The sequence below is a fragment of the Dreissena polymorpha genome, chromosome 16 (assembly GCF_020536995.1).
Source record: "Dreissena polymorpha isolate Duluth1 chromosome 16, UMN_Dpol_1.0, whole genome shotgun sequence".
In the NCBI taxonomy this organism is placed as follows: domain Eukaryota; kingdom Metazoa; phylum Mollusca; class Bivalvia; order Myida; family Dreissenidae; genus Dreissena; species Dreissena polymorpha.
Window position 1 is genome coordinate 32,681,833 of NC_068370.1, and position 19,285 is coordinate 32,701,117.

Genomic DNA, 19,285 nt, shown 5'->3' on the forward strand with positions numbered 1-19,285 from the left:
TGTTTTAGTTGCTCGTTCAAGACTTGAAATGTAAACACTCGAAATATGAATATACGAGAAAATTAGTAGTTCCTAAATCAAGTTATCAGCAGCCTTAATAAACTTATTAGTGGACAAATTCCAAAAGTGTGTACCATAACCTACAATAGGTCTTACCAAGTTTGAGTTCAGTATGTCATATGATATTCAATCATTAAAAATAACAACATGCACAATCAGTAACAATAAAAAATAATTGTACCAATTATTGTATACGGTTTCATAAAGTTTTTTTAATACGAGACATAATTCATAAATACGTGTACTTTCGTTACCAGTATTTTCATGATCAAGAACATACTCTTCTGTATCTGTTTCAGATGTGTGGACTCGTTTATTAAAGAACACAATGAAATGGACTAAAAAAATTAAAATAAATAAACACTGAACCTAATCGATAATTAGCACGTCGTTTACTGAAGGTTTGTACCACCAAATGTAAGCATTGGGTTTAAAACTAAACGAAATATACGGGGCTGGTTGCATTATGTCACCATTACTTCACTAAAGAGATGTCGATCAAGGTAAATGAAAAAGACATCGTTAAAATGTCAAATACTTAACACTAGATATAAATGTGTAGTTTTTTCATGTCGGTTTCAACTTGCAAGTATAGCTCCACTATATAACATATATGCATGCTATATATAATATATATTTATTTAACCGCATTAACTGGTTATTGCGGGTTATTGTATAACCCAAAAAAGGTGCTCATCTTACTCTTTAATCATATGCCAGAGATGTTAAAAGTATTGTGTTCTCTTCTCCTATGTCATTAATCTTTTAAATCGTCTTCACCACAATAAGAGTGCATGCTTATTTCGAAACAAAACACGCTGTTATTTATACTGATGTGTTTTTTCAAACAAAACACCAAACGAATTAAATTGGTGTTTTATGTAACTTTTTACTTCTGTTGAAGCCTGATTTGAAGTTCTTTAATGACATGTTTTGACATGTGGAGTGACACACCATCGCCATAATTAATCAATTGAATGACACATGCTGTCACTATTTAAATGTTAAACCTTAAATTAATTATGTATTACGACAAGAAAATTCAATACGTACCGCTTTCATATCAAGTTATAATTGTGTGAAGAAATACATGTGTACAACACGAAATAGCACCCACAAGTAATAACATATTTTTTAACTTAATGCATGCAGCAAAACGCAGTTCGGCAAATGTTCATGTACAACAAGTTTAACAAAGAACGGATCATATCTGTGAAAGTCATTCATTAAAAGTTGTCTCATTAATTTTATACAACGTCGTTTAGGTTAATCGAACAAGTCGTTACCGAGAACTCGATCTTGATAATTATAATGATATAATTGAATTATTAATGAAACCATTATTGGGACAGCCGTCGAGCTTATTATGCAGTAATTATTTCGACGCAATCATCAGTAGGCAAATCGACGCTATCATGGTGCGTTTGAAAGTCAGGAGGGACTGAGATTAGACGAAGGTGGACGCAGGAATACGGGAGGCGGAAAACTACAACGGGCGAGGCATGGTATGGTATTGCGCAAGGGGGGTTAGAGGGTTAGGGTTAGGGTTTGGGTTAGTGTTAGGGGTCGGGTTAGGGTTTGGGTTAGCCTAAACCCAACCCTAACCCTAACCCGAACCCCTAACCCTAACCCTTACCCTAACCCTTTTTTGGGGTTATCACCCCTGACCATGCCTCGCCCGTTGTAGTTTTCCGCCTCCCCAGGAATACATTGAAGGCAATGTTAATACGTCTGTTAAGGTAGTGTACTTACATCATCCTTCTGCATCTAATTGTAATTCTGGTAAAATCCCAAAATGGTCATGCAATGATCAATAATATTTGACCATATATGAATTTGAAGAAACCTTTAATGTTTGACATGCCGTTATTAACGTCGTTTTCAAAAGCCACCTCTAACATGTTCGAACATACCCGGCGTCAACTTGCTTATATTTGCGGAAGGTATTTGTGCAAAATTCGTTCCGATTAGTATATGTAAGCTATAAATTGTAAGTTGTTTTCCTGTTGATGCGCAGGTTACCTACTGAATCTGTTACAATAAGAGTTTTGTGTTGGAAAACTTTAGGATGTTCGTTAAAGTGCGTTTCTTACGATTCGGAGCGTATTGTGAAGCGTTCTTTGAATGAAGTTATAATTGTGTAAGCTATCGGTTTGTTAATTACGTTCAAGTCTAATGTTGATGTTTTGGTTTGTGCCGCTCGTCCTCACAGCCATTCATGTTATAATACGACGAGCTCGGTTTCAAGAATATCCAATGCAATATAATGCACGCAATCTCGAACATTAACAATCTGGTTTACAATGAACAATTATGCCGCGCATCAATAGAAAGTTTAATTCTTATTACACACGAGTTTTTGCTTTCATTGAAATATCAGTTTTTATTTAATGCTTAATTGTGAATTGCGAAACAACTAACATCCATTACGCAATTACTGTTTGAAATTAAAAGCATGCATAAAACACAAATTAGAATTTTCGCTGCTATAATTTGCTCTTTTATTACCATAAAAATAAATGTAATACCGATACAGAATTATTGCATACAGATTTCAATTTAATAATCGATAACACACACATTAAAGTACGCTAATACGTGTAATGTTTATTTATGTTAATTTAATCCGCACAGTACACTATCGGTTTTGTAAATGCAAAAGATGGATGGGACGATTCGTGCTTTTTTTCGGAAACAATACACATTAATCAACCACACATCACGACATCACGACATCAGTAATCAACAATGAAAAATGTTGTTTTTCTTCTCGGTCGAGTAACTCGTATTACCATTACTTTGACTAAATCACAGCATCGAGAGAATAACAGTGACATCCATCACTTAAATCGGCAATAATAAATAGTCAAATTTAAAGAGACTCATTCAAAGATTGTCAAAATAAAATATTTCCAACTTTTTGTCATATTTTCAATAATGTACAATACAGGGCAAAATAACGCAAATGACGTAGCCTCATACTGATAACACATTTTTCGTTAGTAAGTTATAGCATAAGATATGCGAGTCACAAAGGTCACGGTCAGCTGTTCTTTCTCAAATGCATTTTTGTTTTATAATACTTTATTGTACCGATGTGTACATTTATCCGTTTAAAGAATTCAATTACAATCTTTTAAAAGTGTCGAACTCTGTGAACAAGAACCTTTAAAAATTGGGTTTTAAATGTCTTTTTACATAACGCTTCAATAAGTTTGGTTATTAATATCCTGTATTTAGTTCACCGTGATAGATGTAAAGGCGTGTTTAGTTTTTCATTTCATTAGCTAGTTCATAATGTTCTTCATGGACTTTTTACGATTACCTGAATGTAATATTTGAATTGTTAATCACGTGTCAATCATCGTATAGAATGTTTTAACCGTTATATGAGAGCAACATACACTCTGATAGCATGTAAGCAAAGCAAAGCGATACATGCGTGAACAGCCCACTGTTGGGAGTATTCAAGAAGAAAGGAAATCATCGAATCAGTCGTATTGGAAAAATGTGAAAGTAAAACGTCCAATTGTAAATGTGGCTAGTCACGGACCATCGTCAGCTAGCTGGGATATTTATTGCCGCATTATTTGGATCTGGCAATGAGTGCCATCTGATAATGCCATATCATTACTGTGCTTGGATGAGCAACACATTTTACATGAAATGTGTTGCATTCGTGATTTACCAAAATTGTGTAAGATGAAACAATTGTTTGTACATTATTTATGTTTTATTTAATCAACTTTTTATTTATGTGTTTGTTATTATTATTATTATTATAATTATTATTATTATTATTATAATTATTATTATTATTATTATTATTGTTGTTGTTATTGTTATCATAATTATTATTATTATTATGATTATTATCATTATTATTATTATTATTATTATTATAATTATTAGTATTATTATTATCATTAGTATTATTATTATTATTACTACTACTAATAATAATTATAATAATAATATTATTATTATTATTATTATATATATTATTATTACTTCTAATAATAATAATTATAATAATAATAATATTACTTTCAATATTATTATTTTTATTATTATTATTATTATTATTATTATTATTATTATTATTATTATTATTATTATTTTTACAATAATCATTATTAGTTATAATTTCGAACAAAGATAAAACGCAAAACGTTTACATGTAAATGGGTCTTGATATATTTATGGAGAAGATTGAAAGTGTGTGTTTCACGTTATAAAATGTGGTTGTGAGGTATAACGCATTGGTTGATGATCATGATATTAAAAATATATGTTTAATGATATGTCATTAGGGGCATACAATATGTTTCCAGTGTTGATGTCTTACAATCGTTGCATCCTAAATAGCATCATACATTCGATATAATATAGTATATTATTATATTATATCATGCTACGTTCCCAATATGGTGCGATCAAACACGAGCGCTACGAGTGGCAGCACGTATGATATTGTGTTTTAGTATACGTCATGCTTTGAAACGAGAGTATGCGTGTCCGTGCGTAATGATATGAGTCCTGTTCTGAGAAAACTGGGCTTAATGCATGTGCATAAAGTGTCGTCCCAAATTAGCATGTGCAGTCAGCACAGTTTAATCAGGGACGACACTTTCCGCCGAAACTTGATTTTCGGTAAAGAGGGACTTTATTGAAACTAAAAATACCATCATAGCGGAAAGTGTCGTCCTTGATTAAACTGTGCGGACTGAACAGGCTAATCTGGGACGACACTTTACGCACATGCATTATGCCCGGTTTTCTTAGAACGCGACATATATGCTGTTATACGATCGATGTCAATCGTTTTACGATTTAATTATTTCATGTTAAACGAAAGAAACGGTCCGATTTCGAGTTCAACTACGATTAAACACGATCCTATTAGTGTAATTTGAATTGTTCCGCGATTGGTTCTCGATTCGATACGATCACTTATATTAGGTTCCTCGAATTATGACATTCTTGTAAAAGGTGAAATGTTACCCTACGCTTAACAAGAATAACAATTTGATTGAGGTATATTTCACATTCGTATGACTCTAATGAATTGTAGCAACGACTGAACCAAAATGATATAAAATGTCATTTGACTTTCTACATAATTAATTCTATTCGTTGTTGTAACAGAGCGTACACGAACGTCAAGTTGTTTTTACTTGCCTTAGATCGACTGCGATAATCAAGATTGTGGAACTACGTTAATGTAAGATTTGTATCGCTTTTCAACAATACAGTAAGCTTTAATACAATAAATCGCAATTGATCAAGTTGGTTGTAGATGTTTGACCCGTTAAAAAAATCCACGTTTAACAAGATTTGAAATATTGACTACAATATAGGACAATAGCCGATACAGTTCAGATCAACACGCTTCGTTCACAATAAAAAACCACGATTAAGACTACGATTTCAAATATGGCAACAATCTTGATAGTAGAAACGAAGCGTTACAAATTGATATTTTACAAATAGCAGCGTCGTCTAAAGAAAATAATTGTTCTTTACTTCAACCGTTATTTGAATGTAGTTTATTTTATTGTTAACACCATATATAACAAATAATATCATTAGGATGACATGACATGTATAAAGAAATTAGCAGTTTCAACTTATTTAATGGGTATTAAGAACGATTACTGTATATAATTAATTATAAACTTAACTTGTTGCAGAAATTAAGAGTATTTAGGCAATATGTTGTGTAGTTTTGATGTACAGAGCCGAGCTCCAATAGTATTAATGCCTTTGAGAACTTCAATGTTAAGTCTTGAATTTATGTTGATGTACATCAATTATAATAATAACTTTAATTCCTACAATTGTTGCTGTTTTTATTTCCGATTGACTAAACTGTTTAGTCTGCATATGAAATGATCTGGCAATTCATTTAGTTACTTTGAGTGAAACATAATTAAAAGAGGGACAATAACAGCGTTGGTACGCATTATGGTAACTTTATAAGGATACTTAATGTTTTCTGATATTAGTCTTTTTACAAAATACTTTTCAGAACACGTGATACATGTCGTTGATGTTCAATTTTTTATTTGCAGGACAATGTTGCTTAACGAGTTCGAGATGGAGTATAATGACAGTTTCCTGATAAACATCAACGACACCTCATTGAACGCTGCCGGTGCAACAATTGTTTCACCAGTCTTGATGTTCCTTGCGGGCGTGGGTGGAAACATCTTGGCTCTCATCATTCTTTACAGTCGACGCAACGACGTGAGAACAATCAAATTTTACCATCTAATCAAAGGACTAGTGTGGACAGATTTACTGGGCATATTGTTTACCACGCCTTCCGTGTTTGCTTCGTATTTTAACAATCGACAATGGGTCGGCGGCGATGTTCATTGTCGCCTGCATGGACTAGTGATGGCATGCTTCGGAATGGCTACACCTTTCATTATATGTGCAATGGCTTTTGAAAGATTTCTAGCATTAAAATATGTGTTCTTTTATTCAAGTCGCTTTACATCGGGAATCGCAAAGGGATGCATTTTAGCAGTGTGGATCTTTGTCTTCACATACTGTATATTACCCTTTATAGGTTTCGGAAAATTTGAAAAACAATATCCAGGTACCTGGTGCTTTTTCGATTTTCATTCATCAAAGATCGATGAAAAGATATATGGATACATCTACGCGAGTATCAACCTGCTTCTAATACTCCTCATGATAACCTGCAATGCCCACGTGGTCTATACCTTAGCGAGGACGCGATTTAAACGAAGATATACGCCGAACAGAAGGGAAAGTGCTGTGATGTCACACATGGCATTAACCGAACAAGAGGTTCTGGTATCTGTCTCGCGACATATGAGGAAGCGATCACGAGACCTGGAAATCCACATGATAGTGTTTCTGTGTGCACTGACGTCTGTATTCACCATATGCTGGGCACCGTTCATGGTACGTTATTCAAACCAGAGCAAAATATTCGTTAGTTTCGATTAATGTTCAATGCTAGCAACGCCTAAGTTCAACTACTAGTATTTACTAACCTTCACGACCTTTTTGTCTGACAGATTCCATTCTCGCCATAAGTTATATTTATCGCTTAACGCATTTCATATCAGTTAATGTGGATATAAGTATTTTCTTTCAATAACATCATAAACACTTTGATTGTATCTACGTGTTTAACGACGCACTTCATATGATGTATGTAGTATCAGGTATTTACTTTACACATACAGACATTTTATGGAGCATTGAACACTTTTTAATGACTATTAAGGATCTTATAATGACTCGGCTCTTTGAACGAATAAAAATTAATCTACCTAAATTTAGAACTAACATTCGGCAGTGTAAGAATATAACAAATACAATTGAGGTAAACTCGATGCATTTGATTTTTACTGTTACTAAAAGATTAAAATTTAGGTAGAGTCAGTTTATTGAGTCAGATATATTAAAATGATCGCACAGTTTAAGTATTCATCTAAATCATTTTATCCACGGATGCTTCTTTTGTATATTGACAATACTGTTGACAAGAAAGATAAACATATTATATGTGTTAAGTGTTTCTGACGCGTGAAAGAAAATGAAAGGAAACGTTGTAAACAACGTAACAAGGTTAAACGGGTTTAATATAACATTGTTCGGACATTCCTGTGGTGATATAATGTAAATATACAGAGAGGGCTGTGTGTTTGAATAATGTTTGAAAGTAGCGGTACATTGTTAAAAGTAAACTGAAAAGGCATCAATACCATTTATTTATTTGTATATAATAACCGTACATGTGCATGCTGATCGTGACACAATAATAGCAATATCTTAAACTATTCAGCTTGTTAAAATTGTTAAGCTTGTTCAAACGTTTTTACTTTTATTTAAAACTCCAGATACGATGAGTAAATACCTTTTTAACTTTTGCAAATATGATTGCACAATTAACCGAAGAGAGTAAAAGTGTTTAAAGAAAATTGTATACGGTGTACTGGTCAACAATATATCTTGATTAAAGGTCATTTAGAGGAATACAATAACTATATGAAAACAATTCTCCATTGACCCTATATGTCTCCTTAATTAACATCAAATACCGAATTCAATTATAAATAAAGCTTGTGTTTTGATATCTATGCGTACGGCAAGATTACACATGTACACCGTATGGCACAAACACACAAGAACACCTCACATTTTTATGGCACAAACACACAAGAACAATTCAAATTTTGATATAGATTTCATAAAACATGACAAGAAATAACGCCCATATATTATACAGAGAAACATACCTTATTCCTTAATTTCCATGAGAAAACGTGTTAATATTTTACCACCAATGCAATACAATGAGCGATCCCTACCGGAGGCTTTCTTATGCAATTGGAACACAATTCATTTAATTCGCTTCGCTCAAATAATGAAAATAATAAATCAAAATGTGTTTAATAAACAATGCAGTAATTTAAAATAATAACATTCCCATGTTAATGCTTTCTACTATATATCGTTGGATAAAACAAAATGTATAAGCCTACTTTTATCTTAAACTCCGAAAATAACATTAATAAATATCCGGTACCATTTAGAGCTGATGGTAATGGACAAAGTACCACTTGGTAACAAACTCAGGGGATAAAGTTTGTGTCGTTCTTAACATCATCAAGAGCTTTCTTCAACCGTGGTTTGTTCATTCGTTGCCACCACTAAAACCCCATTAAGTGTCATTCTCGACATCTGTTGTCGTAGGTTACATGTACTTGCACGCCCTGAAATTAGATTATTATTTCAATTAAAGTAAACATATTTTAAAAAGCCGCCTTAAGGCTAACACAACATTGTGAGAATTCGCTTCGCTGTGTACACTTAATGGCCTCTCTTTTCATTTTAAGAAACATATTGGTATTAAGGAACCATATTTTAAAACAGCCGCCTTAGGACAAAGACAATATTGTGATAGGGTGCCTTGGATTGTACACATAAACTCCTCTCTTGTTATGTTCATACTCGTATTGATATGATATTCATAATCATTTTACAGACATTCATTAAGTGTGTTTAATTTTAGGTGCACATCATGTCCACACTTATAACTGGAAAACAACACCTTCTGCTCGACCTTGCTGCAGTACGACTTGCCAGTTTGAACCAGACCCTGGATCCTTGGCTGTATATATTGCTAAGACGTTCTTTGTTTGTCGCTCTAAAGAAGAAGGTTATTTCATTGTCCAATGTGGTCCGTTGTTTTAAAAAACAAATAATACACATTCTCGCGATTCCGAACAAAGCGATGTCAACAAGCCTGATATACCATTAATTTTGGAAAATGGTAATCGCCTCCTCTTGGATTGTGCACAGAAGAATGACAAGGTAAATGAATGCCAACCGGATGTAATGCTTGCAGATAAGAGTCTTACACATGACGCAATGCCGGATGTGTTGCCTTTCGGGAAACTGCGAGACTTAGGTTGTGTGTGTCAAGTCTACTTAAACACAAATCAGTTTGCCTCTATGAACAATGGTGTGTACGTAAAAGTGCTTTATCTCCACGGAAATCACGATAATAACGATGGGGATAAAGGGCAAACTTGTAGCTGTGAAATGGAAAACTCGCGCTCGACAGTTTGTCGCAATTATACACCAATTAATTTATCGGCAATCATGAAAGTGGCTAAAACGGAGTCTCGGTTGATGCCCCAGAGAATTAATTCATTAAGATTGTCTGGAAAGAATCGTAAACGTACGGATTTATTTCTGCAAGTTAACAATGACGAATGTTCTTCTAATGGGCGTAGAAAAACGCTTCACGAAAGGTATAGCTATTGACTTAAAAACAACGTGTATTTATATGTATATGAAAGCATACTTCTACAATTTAATATGCTAATGGAATAGATAAAGCAGTCATCAGTCATTTCAACAAGTTACCAATGAGTAGATAGTGTTAATCATTTTATAGGTTCTTATATGTGCATTTTATCTCAAGCTCTATCTGTTTTATAAACTTATCACACGTTCAGTAGATAAACTATGTTTGTTTGATTTAGGTTCTTACTTTCATTTTACAAATACGTTATAGACGAATCGTGTGGTGTTTTTATTGCGTTTAAACTCGGACACATTCCGCCTGATTTTTAAAATGTTAATTAAGAAATTAAAACGTCGAATATATCGCAAATGTTCAACTCAGCAGCATATTGATACAAAATCATTTAAGATGTTATTTAATTATGATCGACGGTTACATTTTGGCACAAAATTATTTAGTAATTTAATGTGATATATGTTCTTCCATGCGTTCCAGTTTGAGACGAAGCAAATCCAATTCCTATTCCTGACCGGTCAAAGAAAAAACCAATTCCAAGACCGGTCTGTCATCATACATCAGACGCTGTTCACACATCATTCATCAGCCTAAGTCAACACCGAGGCAACTGCAACTACTACGATCAGATGATGCTCTGCACAGTTTATGTAGCTTTAATTTTGTTAACGAGATGTACTTACTATTTCAATTTTTATCGAATGAGGATATTTGATCAGTATAATCGGAGCGAAGCAGCCTTTATAAAAGTGTTTAGTAATGCCGCATTATACAATTGTAAGTGTTTGGTTGCACAGACATGAATACAATTGTTAAACGTACCAATGCCGATTCTTGTTTTAATTTATTATATTATATATATATATATATATATATATATATATATATATATATATATATATATATATTGTATTTTTTAGTAAGTTCATTCAAGCTGATGAAATTCAAATTCCTATATATATAAATTACAAAATTTGCTCGGTGTGTTCTTCGTTTTTTTTTCGGTTTGCTTGACGTTTAGTTGGTTAAACTATGTTTTATTCATATCGGCGAGATGTCACATGTGTACAGGTGTATGATTTGTACCAATTGAATGTCAACTTTGTTAATATTGTTATTAGTGTTATTAGAATCATTATGATGATACAACAATGCACCCATACACAAACCATACAAAAGGTTTCACACGCTCATGCATGGAGTTCATACATCAATCCTCCACCCAGTGGTAATACAAACAGAATTAAGATGAATCATGCATTGTTAAATCTTGGTTTAATAAGCTTTGAAGTACTGTAAGACTTTGTTGTTTAATCGCCCAATCAGGCGACGCTATACCCGCTCAACATATACTTTCAAACAAATGCGAACTCACTTTTACCAAGACATATGTAATACCTAATGGCATTTATCATTTTGCACAGAAATCCAACGTGCATGATGGCATTCGATAATCTACATGTATATGTCTTTACATAGTAATTGCATTCGTTGAACGCGTCTACAAATGTCAGTTGCATGACACTGACTAATGCTATTATCCGATTACATCGGTGAACGGTCCAATCACAATAGTATCATTATACACACGATGTTGAAGCAACTGAAGAAGAGCTGATTGGATTTTCTTACTAATGTTGCACTTTCCGTCACCTGAATTGCGATCCAGAAACATTGGATCCCCTACGTTAAGAACATCACGATCATTCAAAAAGGACGTAGTTGCCAACGTGTATTACAATTACATCAAGTTCAATAAGCTCAGTGATAATGCGAAAACAAATAAACCATTTAAAACAAATGGGGATGCGTACAAGTTTGTTTGTAAGCACCTAGCGGTCTGCAGTATTATAACCGTGGACATCAACGGAAGCCGTTATTAAATTTGTTTTTCGCCTAAAAGTATATGTTTATCAAAGATTCATGTCACACATTCATATTCATAAATTGTGAAAATTTCATAATCGTTGACGCACGTAACTGCTGTCAATACGTGGTGTGCATAGCGGGAAACGTACGAAACGGGCATTACAACAGTTGTTATGATCAGACTAATATGTGAATTGTTGGAAATGTTCCTCACAGAGCAGCACGATTTAACTTCCCATCCATCGTAATAATTTATCATGATAATCACAATGTTAGATATATGGCAAAAATTACGAATGTTGTTGTTTTCTTTGTAAATCCATTTAAATGATAATTTAATGGAACGAAAATCTACGACCAAGTCCCTTCATCGTAATCTGGTAATGCTACGATTTCTCTTGAACATTTTACAAATTATTTTCAAACGATCTCTATAAAATGAAGCACTTCATTTTTCGTCAGTGGGGGAATGATTCAATATGGTATGCTACTCGAAAAGTTGTATGTAGCCATCTGTTGACCAATACATAATCCCGTCTTGTGTATTTACTGTTAAATACATGTTTTTGTTTGGTGTAATACACATACGCAGTTATTGAATATCTTATGTAAATAACCGCTAGCGATCCGATCTAATGGCGGATAGAAATGTTGCTAACAATTTCTAAAGGATGCTCTAAGAGGATTGCCACTACCGATTCTCGCCACAGTTTTGTATCGTTAATATATTTTTTATAATAATATGTGTTTAATAAAGCACGTTTTTCAATTCAGAACACTAAACTCGTTGTCGCATCAAATTTATATCAGATTGTAACCGTCTGCTATAAATGTCAAAAATATGACACACTTCATATCCACAGGTTGTTAGCGTGGGGCTATGTTATTAATTTTCCTTATGAAAACATCGAATAATAAACTCACTAAAACGCTAGTTGCTTTAGCGATAGATCAAAACTAAACTTTCTTCAGCAGTTGATACATGTTATAATCACCACGAGGACCTTCATTTAAGGCAAACGACCAATTGCGTAACAATTAAACACATGATATAAAAGGCAAACACACTCCGAGGAATACACTGTGTGATTGATTGCCTAGGAATGCTCAATTCAAAACATTTTAGCGTATCACTATAGCTTTACTACAATAATACAGTGTCACACATATAAGTTCTTATGGAGACAATATGCAATATATTTTTATGTTATGAGATTATCCCAATTGAAGAACCGATATGTTTGTTCAGGTGCCTATCTCAAACGAATTTTAGGGAGAAGAAGCTGACTATAAAAGATGAACACGTATGCTTCCAGAACACAGCTTTTATCCGCTTTTGTTCTGGGGCGAAGCCTCAAGGCCATAGTAATGATTAACATTTCTAAACCTATCCGAATGGGCTGGCTGCCAAAATCCAAATTTCTAAAGCTCCGATTTACCACTTATTTCATGCGCAATAAAAGTAGTTAATCGCAGATCTCAATAATCCGCCTTATAAATATAGAACATCACTATATAACATGACAGTGTCATACAAAATGTAAAAAAAAATATTGAAGCAAAATTGCTAGGCATTTGCTACGCCATAGTATTTATTGTTTACATATTCATGCGACAATAAGTTCCTCACTTGACGGTCTAGGCCGAAAAGATACGAGTGTTTACGAAGACAGTACGAAGAATTTTTTTCTGAGACATTTTTTGATGACCTTATATTTGGTATTTATAAACATATTTTAAAATATTGTTATTTTATTTTTCGTTAACAAGATATTCCAGAAAAAAGAAAATGAAAACAAAAACAAAACACATATTCACAATTATTCTCGGAAATAGACGAAGTAATCGGATATGGTATTTCACTGCGCCGATCGAGCGAGCAAATCGAGCGCGAAAAGTTCTACGTGAGATAAAGTACACAATCGGTACACCGTTCTTCATCAGGGTAAGTGGATTTTCTTTTGTATACACATTACAAAGGAAGTATGGGTGTTTTCCTGATCTGTAAACTATGTAATAAAAAGCTATTTTAGGCTAATGAAAGTGATTTATTTGACGCCAACAATAAGTTTTTTGCTTCCATGTTGGTGTTGTTGTTAATCTTCACCGCATAGTTCGACGAACCTCTACCAGATCTGAGAGTTGAACAAAAGGTTATCCTTCCCACCACCTGTATCGTGTAGTCCTCCACCGTCTATGTACACTGTAGTATATACACAAATATTGTCTTTTCTTACAGTCTCTGAGCTTTTGCTCACAACCGCTATGGTCAATCCGTATAAATTCAGACAAAGGGAGAAATTCGGACAATACTTCTTCCCAAGCACACTAAATCTAGCCCCAGGCATTAAGCGCCTACAGCGCTTTGATATGTTTATTATACTGTGCTGTCCTTATCTTCTATAATTATTCGTTGTCAGTAGATTTGTATTCGCAACTTTTATATTGTACTACGGTTAAATGTAATAATAATAATGATACAACTGGAAATAAATGTCTCATGCTTACATTAAGACAGTAAAGAGTGTTGGTATTAGAGACTTACAGTCGCAGTTTATGTACTTAAGACGCTAACATACAAAACAACAACTAATAAAGAAAAGGAAAAAGGAATTCAAAAAGGTAAAAACAATATAAAACTAAATGGTTATTGATCGAATGTTTAAACGCCCTTACTTTGTTTTGATAGACGTATTTAAACAATTGTTTATTCTTTTTTATTACAGTTAAATGCAAGATTAATCTGGACATACTATATCAGTAAGATCCTCATAACAATCTATCGTACGCTGAATGTAGAATGCAGTAAACTCCTAGCCATTATGGCTGCACGCTGATGCATTTGAAGCCTTTCATTAACACCGATTAATACGATTACGACCGATAGCGGAATGGTTGTTGCGAGTGGAAATGTAACACAATAAAACGTTTTGCGCGTAATTGCCCTTTTAAACATATCCTTATGCAATATTGCGCACTACGTTGGGTCACAAGTCTTTGATTTCAAATTATAAAGGTACATGCAATATGCCAACTTAAGTATGAGTAAACAGTACGCATGCCTCCAACAGATTGTTTGCAATTTTTTGCTAGAAAGGCTATTTAAGATTTCAAAATTTATACATTAAAAATATACATTAACACATTCATATTTCCCAATATCAAAATCAGTTTCGGCGCACACGGCTCAAGGGGATATTTTCATTAATGTCTATGTTGGTATCATGCTGTTTGTCGTGAGTTGATTTGCGAACTAGACACTCGAATAATATGCGTTAAGGATATTCAATTAATCATTATGAGATTATATATCAGTTGCGAAAACTATGCATTTCGCCTAAAAAGCTTTACTGAAAAAGGCTGTCGTTTATATGGTTCGATGCACTGTAACAATAGAGGGTTGCAAGTACACATGAATTTAATTCGCAAGAGTGGGGCTCATGTAAAAGAATGTTTTAAATAGTCCTTTCTATGTAACGGCTGACATCAGTCAAACAAATACCGGATTTACCCCCACAATATTCCATAAAAAATGGAATACATGTATCAGTGAATCAAAATGACGCTTGTTTTGCCAATTGACGTCGTCAGTTATAACTGACTTTAGTTAAATCAAAGTGCTGAAAGTACTGGTTTGACGATGCTTTTGAAGAGGATGGATACATAGAGGATATTTGTTGGATTCGGTGGCATATCGATTTTCCCAGAAAAAATGCGAAAAATATCGATATTTTCACTGTTATATTTCACTGTTTAAAAAAGTGAAATACCAGTTTATTTCACTGATATTTCTGTATAAATCACCGGAAAGCATAAATAAGCATCCATTTAAGTTAATCTACATCACCGCAATTGTGTAATTTTTATTGCTTGTCATTTATCCGCAGGTCAATAGTTAATGGTTGTGGTGCAGTCGTTTTCGTTCTTGGACACTGCATCCCTTTAATGAAATTTGTTTACCTAAATATCTCATATTTGAACTTAAAATTCTTTTGGGAGAAATGGTCCAGACAACTGGATAAAACAGCAACAATATGCTAACCCATTATTTTTCGAGGAACAAAATTGAGAATTCCTGTGCTAGCCCCCAATCAAAGTATGTTGGGGTATAATAATAATCAAACTTTGTTTTTCTTCTCAAAAGATTGTCGTAGATTACAAGTTGATGAATATATCATCCAAGACTACAAGTTTTAGAAAGCCATTTTTTCATTTATTTTTATTGATAAACAAGGTTTTGTAACAATCTATACTATACATAGATAGCTTTAACAGCACAATGTGGCTTACCTGAAACTGATTGTTTCCTAGTGGTGTCAACTAATTTTTCATGAAGATCTAGAATAAAAAAGGCATTGTGAGTATGAACAAACTATTTGCGTCTATCCGATCTAGTTGAGTCTTGTTACCGAGATCCTACTTTTATTTATTTGAACATTCTGATCAACTGCCATGAAGATCAGATAAAAAAAGTAAGTTTTAACATGGATTTTAATGATTTTAGTTATTGATCAAATGCTTGGAAGCACATGACCCACTTTGGAACGTGACCTGTTAATCACTGAGACTAGACCTTGTGACCTAAATGTTAAATATGCTACTTTCATGCTTGACTTTGAAAGCATTTAAAATAATGTTCTAACCAATTTACAAGTGGATCAGAGAGAGAATGTGACCACTAAAGTATTAACAGACCTTTTCTTATATTTGACCTAGTTCCCTAATTTTTGATAGAATATGAAACCAAAAATGACATAGAGGTGACTAGTTTCATAAGAATCTGGCAAAGAGGTGACACCGAAATTTAAACATTGTAAAATGATATCTTACGTGTTCACAATAAACTTTGGAAAAAATACAACAAAGAGTGATAACAAAAGCTCACCTTGTCACATCATAACAAGTGAGCAAAATAACCAAAACTATGACATCATATAATTACTCAGTTACTTCCAATTACAATAAAATGTAACTTTTGAAACAAATACAATACCTTCCCTTTCTTACTACAGGCTGTTCTAAAACAAGATAGCCCTGTATCGCTCACCCAAAACTCTTTCTATAGTGTCAAAAACTTGTGTATGATTTTACTAAGTTGTAACCTAGCTTTAGCCTGCCAGGACCAACTTGCAAATTCAGCTTTTGATTTGATTAAGATGGACATTGTAAGCAATTTTCATGAAAATCAGGAAGATAATGTGACATGTAGAAAGGTAAAGGAAGTTTTCTATATTTTGACCTCATGACCTAGTTTTTGACAAACTACCAACTTTCAAACTGAAACTTTATTTCATCGAGATAACATTCAATTCTGTCCAATATTCATGAAGATCTGGAAGAAAATGTGACCTCTGGAGTGTTCACTAACCTTTCTGTGATTTGGTTTGTTGACCTAGTTTGGACCACATTTGACCTACTTTCAAACTTAACCTAAAATTGACAGAGATGAACATTTTTTGTAACTGTGACCTTGACATTTGACCTAGTGACCTGAAAATCATTAGCGATTATCTGCCAGTCATGATCAATTTACCTATGAAGTTTCATGATCCTAGGCCTTGCTTTTCTTGAGTTATCATCAGGAAACTTTTTTACTGTGATGAGTCACTGTGACCCTGACCTTTGACCAAGTGATCTGAAAATCAATAATGGTTATATACCAGTCATGATCAATGTACCTATAAAATTTAATGGTCCTAGGCGTAAGCATTTTTGAGATATCATCTGGATACTATTTTACTGCTTTGAGTCACTTTGACCTTGACCTTTGACCTAGTGACCTAAACATCAATAGGGATAATCTGCAAGTCATGATCAATGTACCTATGAAGTTTCATGATCCTAGACGTAAGCATTCTTGAGTTATCATCCGGAAATCATTAAACTGTTTTGACTCACTGTGACCTTGACCTTTGACCTAATGATCTGAACATCAATAGGGGTCATCTGCGAGTCAAGATCAATGTACCTATGAAGTTTCATGATCCTAGTCGTAAGCTTTCTTGTGTTATCATCCAAAACCAATTTACTGAGTCAAGTCACCGTGACCTTGGACCTAGTGACCTGAAAGTAAATAGGGGTCATCTGCAAGTCATGATCAATGTACCTAAGAAGTTTCATGATCATAGGCGTAATCATTCTTGTGTTATCATCCGGAAACCATTTTACTGAGTCAAGTCCCCGTGACCTTGGACCTAGTGACCTGAAAGTAAATAGGGGTCATCTGCAAGTCATGATCAATGTACCTAAGAAGTTTCATTATCATAGGCGTAAGCATTCTTGACTTATCATTTGGAAACCATTTTTTCAAAGTTGAGTCACTGTGACCTTGACCTTTGACCTGGTGACCTGAAAATCATTAGGGGTCATCTGCAAGTCATGATCAATGTACCTATATAGTTTCATGATCCTAGGCATAAACGTTATTGAGTTATCATCCTGAAACCATTTTAATATTTCGGGTCACCGTGACCTTGAACTTTGCCATAGTGACCTGAAATTAAATAGAGATCATCTGCGAGTCATGATTAATGTATTTATGAAGTTTCATGATCCTAGGCATAAGCGTTCTTGAGTTATCATCCGGAAACCATTTAACTATTTCGGGTCACCGTGACCTTGACTTTTGACCTAGTGACCTCAAAAGGAGTCATATGCGAGTCATGATCAATGTATCTATGAAATTTCATGATCCTAGGCATTAGCGTTCTGAGTTATCATCCGGAAACCATTTTACTATATCGGGTCACCGTGAACTTGACTTTTGACCTAGTGACCTGAAAATCAAATGGGTTCATTGTGAGTCATGATCAATGAACCTATGAAGTTTCATGATCCTAGGCATAAGCGTTCTTGAGTTATCATCCGGAAACCATTTTACTATTTCGGGTCACTGAGACCTTGACCTTGACCTAGTGACCTCAGAATCAATAGTGGTTATCTGCGAGTCATGATCAATGTACACATGAAGTTTCATGATCCTAGGCATAAGTGTTCTTGAATTTTTATCAGGAAACCATTTTATTATTTCAGGTCACCGTGACCTTGACCTTTGATATAGTGACCTGAAAATCAATAGTGGTCAAATGCGAGTCATGATCAATCTACCTATTAAGTTTCATGATCCTAGGCATAAGCGTTCTTGAGTTATCATCCGGAAACAATTTTACTATTTCGGGTCACTTTGACCTTTACCTTTGACCTAGTGACCTGAAATTTTAATAGGGGTCATCTTCGAGTCATGATCAATGTACCTATGAAGTTTCATGATCCTAGGCATAAGCGTTCTTGAGTTATCATCCGGAAACCATTTTACTATTTCTTTTTTTTGTTAAACGTCGTCAATTATTAATTGTATATAGATTTCTCTATAGTTTGAAAAACATTTAGGCAAATATTTCTCATGTAAGATGAAATGCAAATAATTAATTAAATATTCCCTTTTAATCAGTATGTTGGTTTATCGGTCAATAACAATATCACTTTGAACATTGCATTATTTAAAAGTTATAACAAACATTAAATGTTCTCCGAACATATGAC

At 33.9% G+C, this 19,285-nt stretch overlaps 1 protein-coding gene across 1 annotated transcript in view; it reads left to right on the top strand.

The window, feature by feature from the left end:
- Window positions 1-6,138: 6,138 nt before the first annotated feature.
- Window positions 6,139-19,285, top strand: part of LOC127861753 (prostaglandin E2 receptor EP4 subtype-like) — a 75,103-nt gene continuing 61,956 nt past the window's right edge. The window contains exons 1-3 of the mRNA XM_052400433.1: window positions 6,139-6,999; window positions 9,119-9,243; window positions 9,781-9,863. Of these exons, the coding sequence (XP_052256393.1) occupies window positions 6,139-6,999; window positions 9,119-9,243; window positions 9,781-9,863 (1,069 nt within the window). The remainder of the gene's footprint in view (window positions 7,000-9,118; window positions 9,244-9,780; window positions 9,864-19,285) is intronic.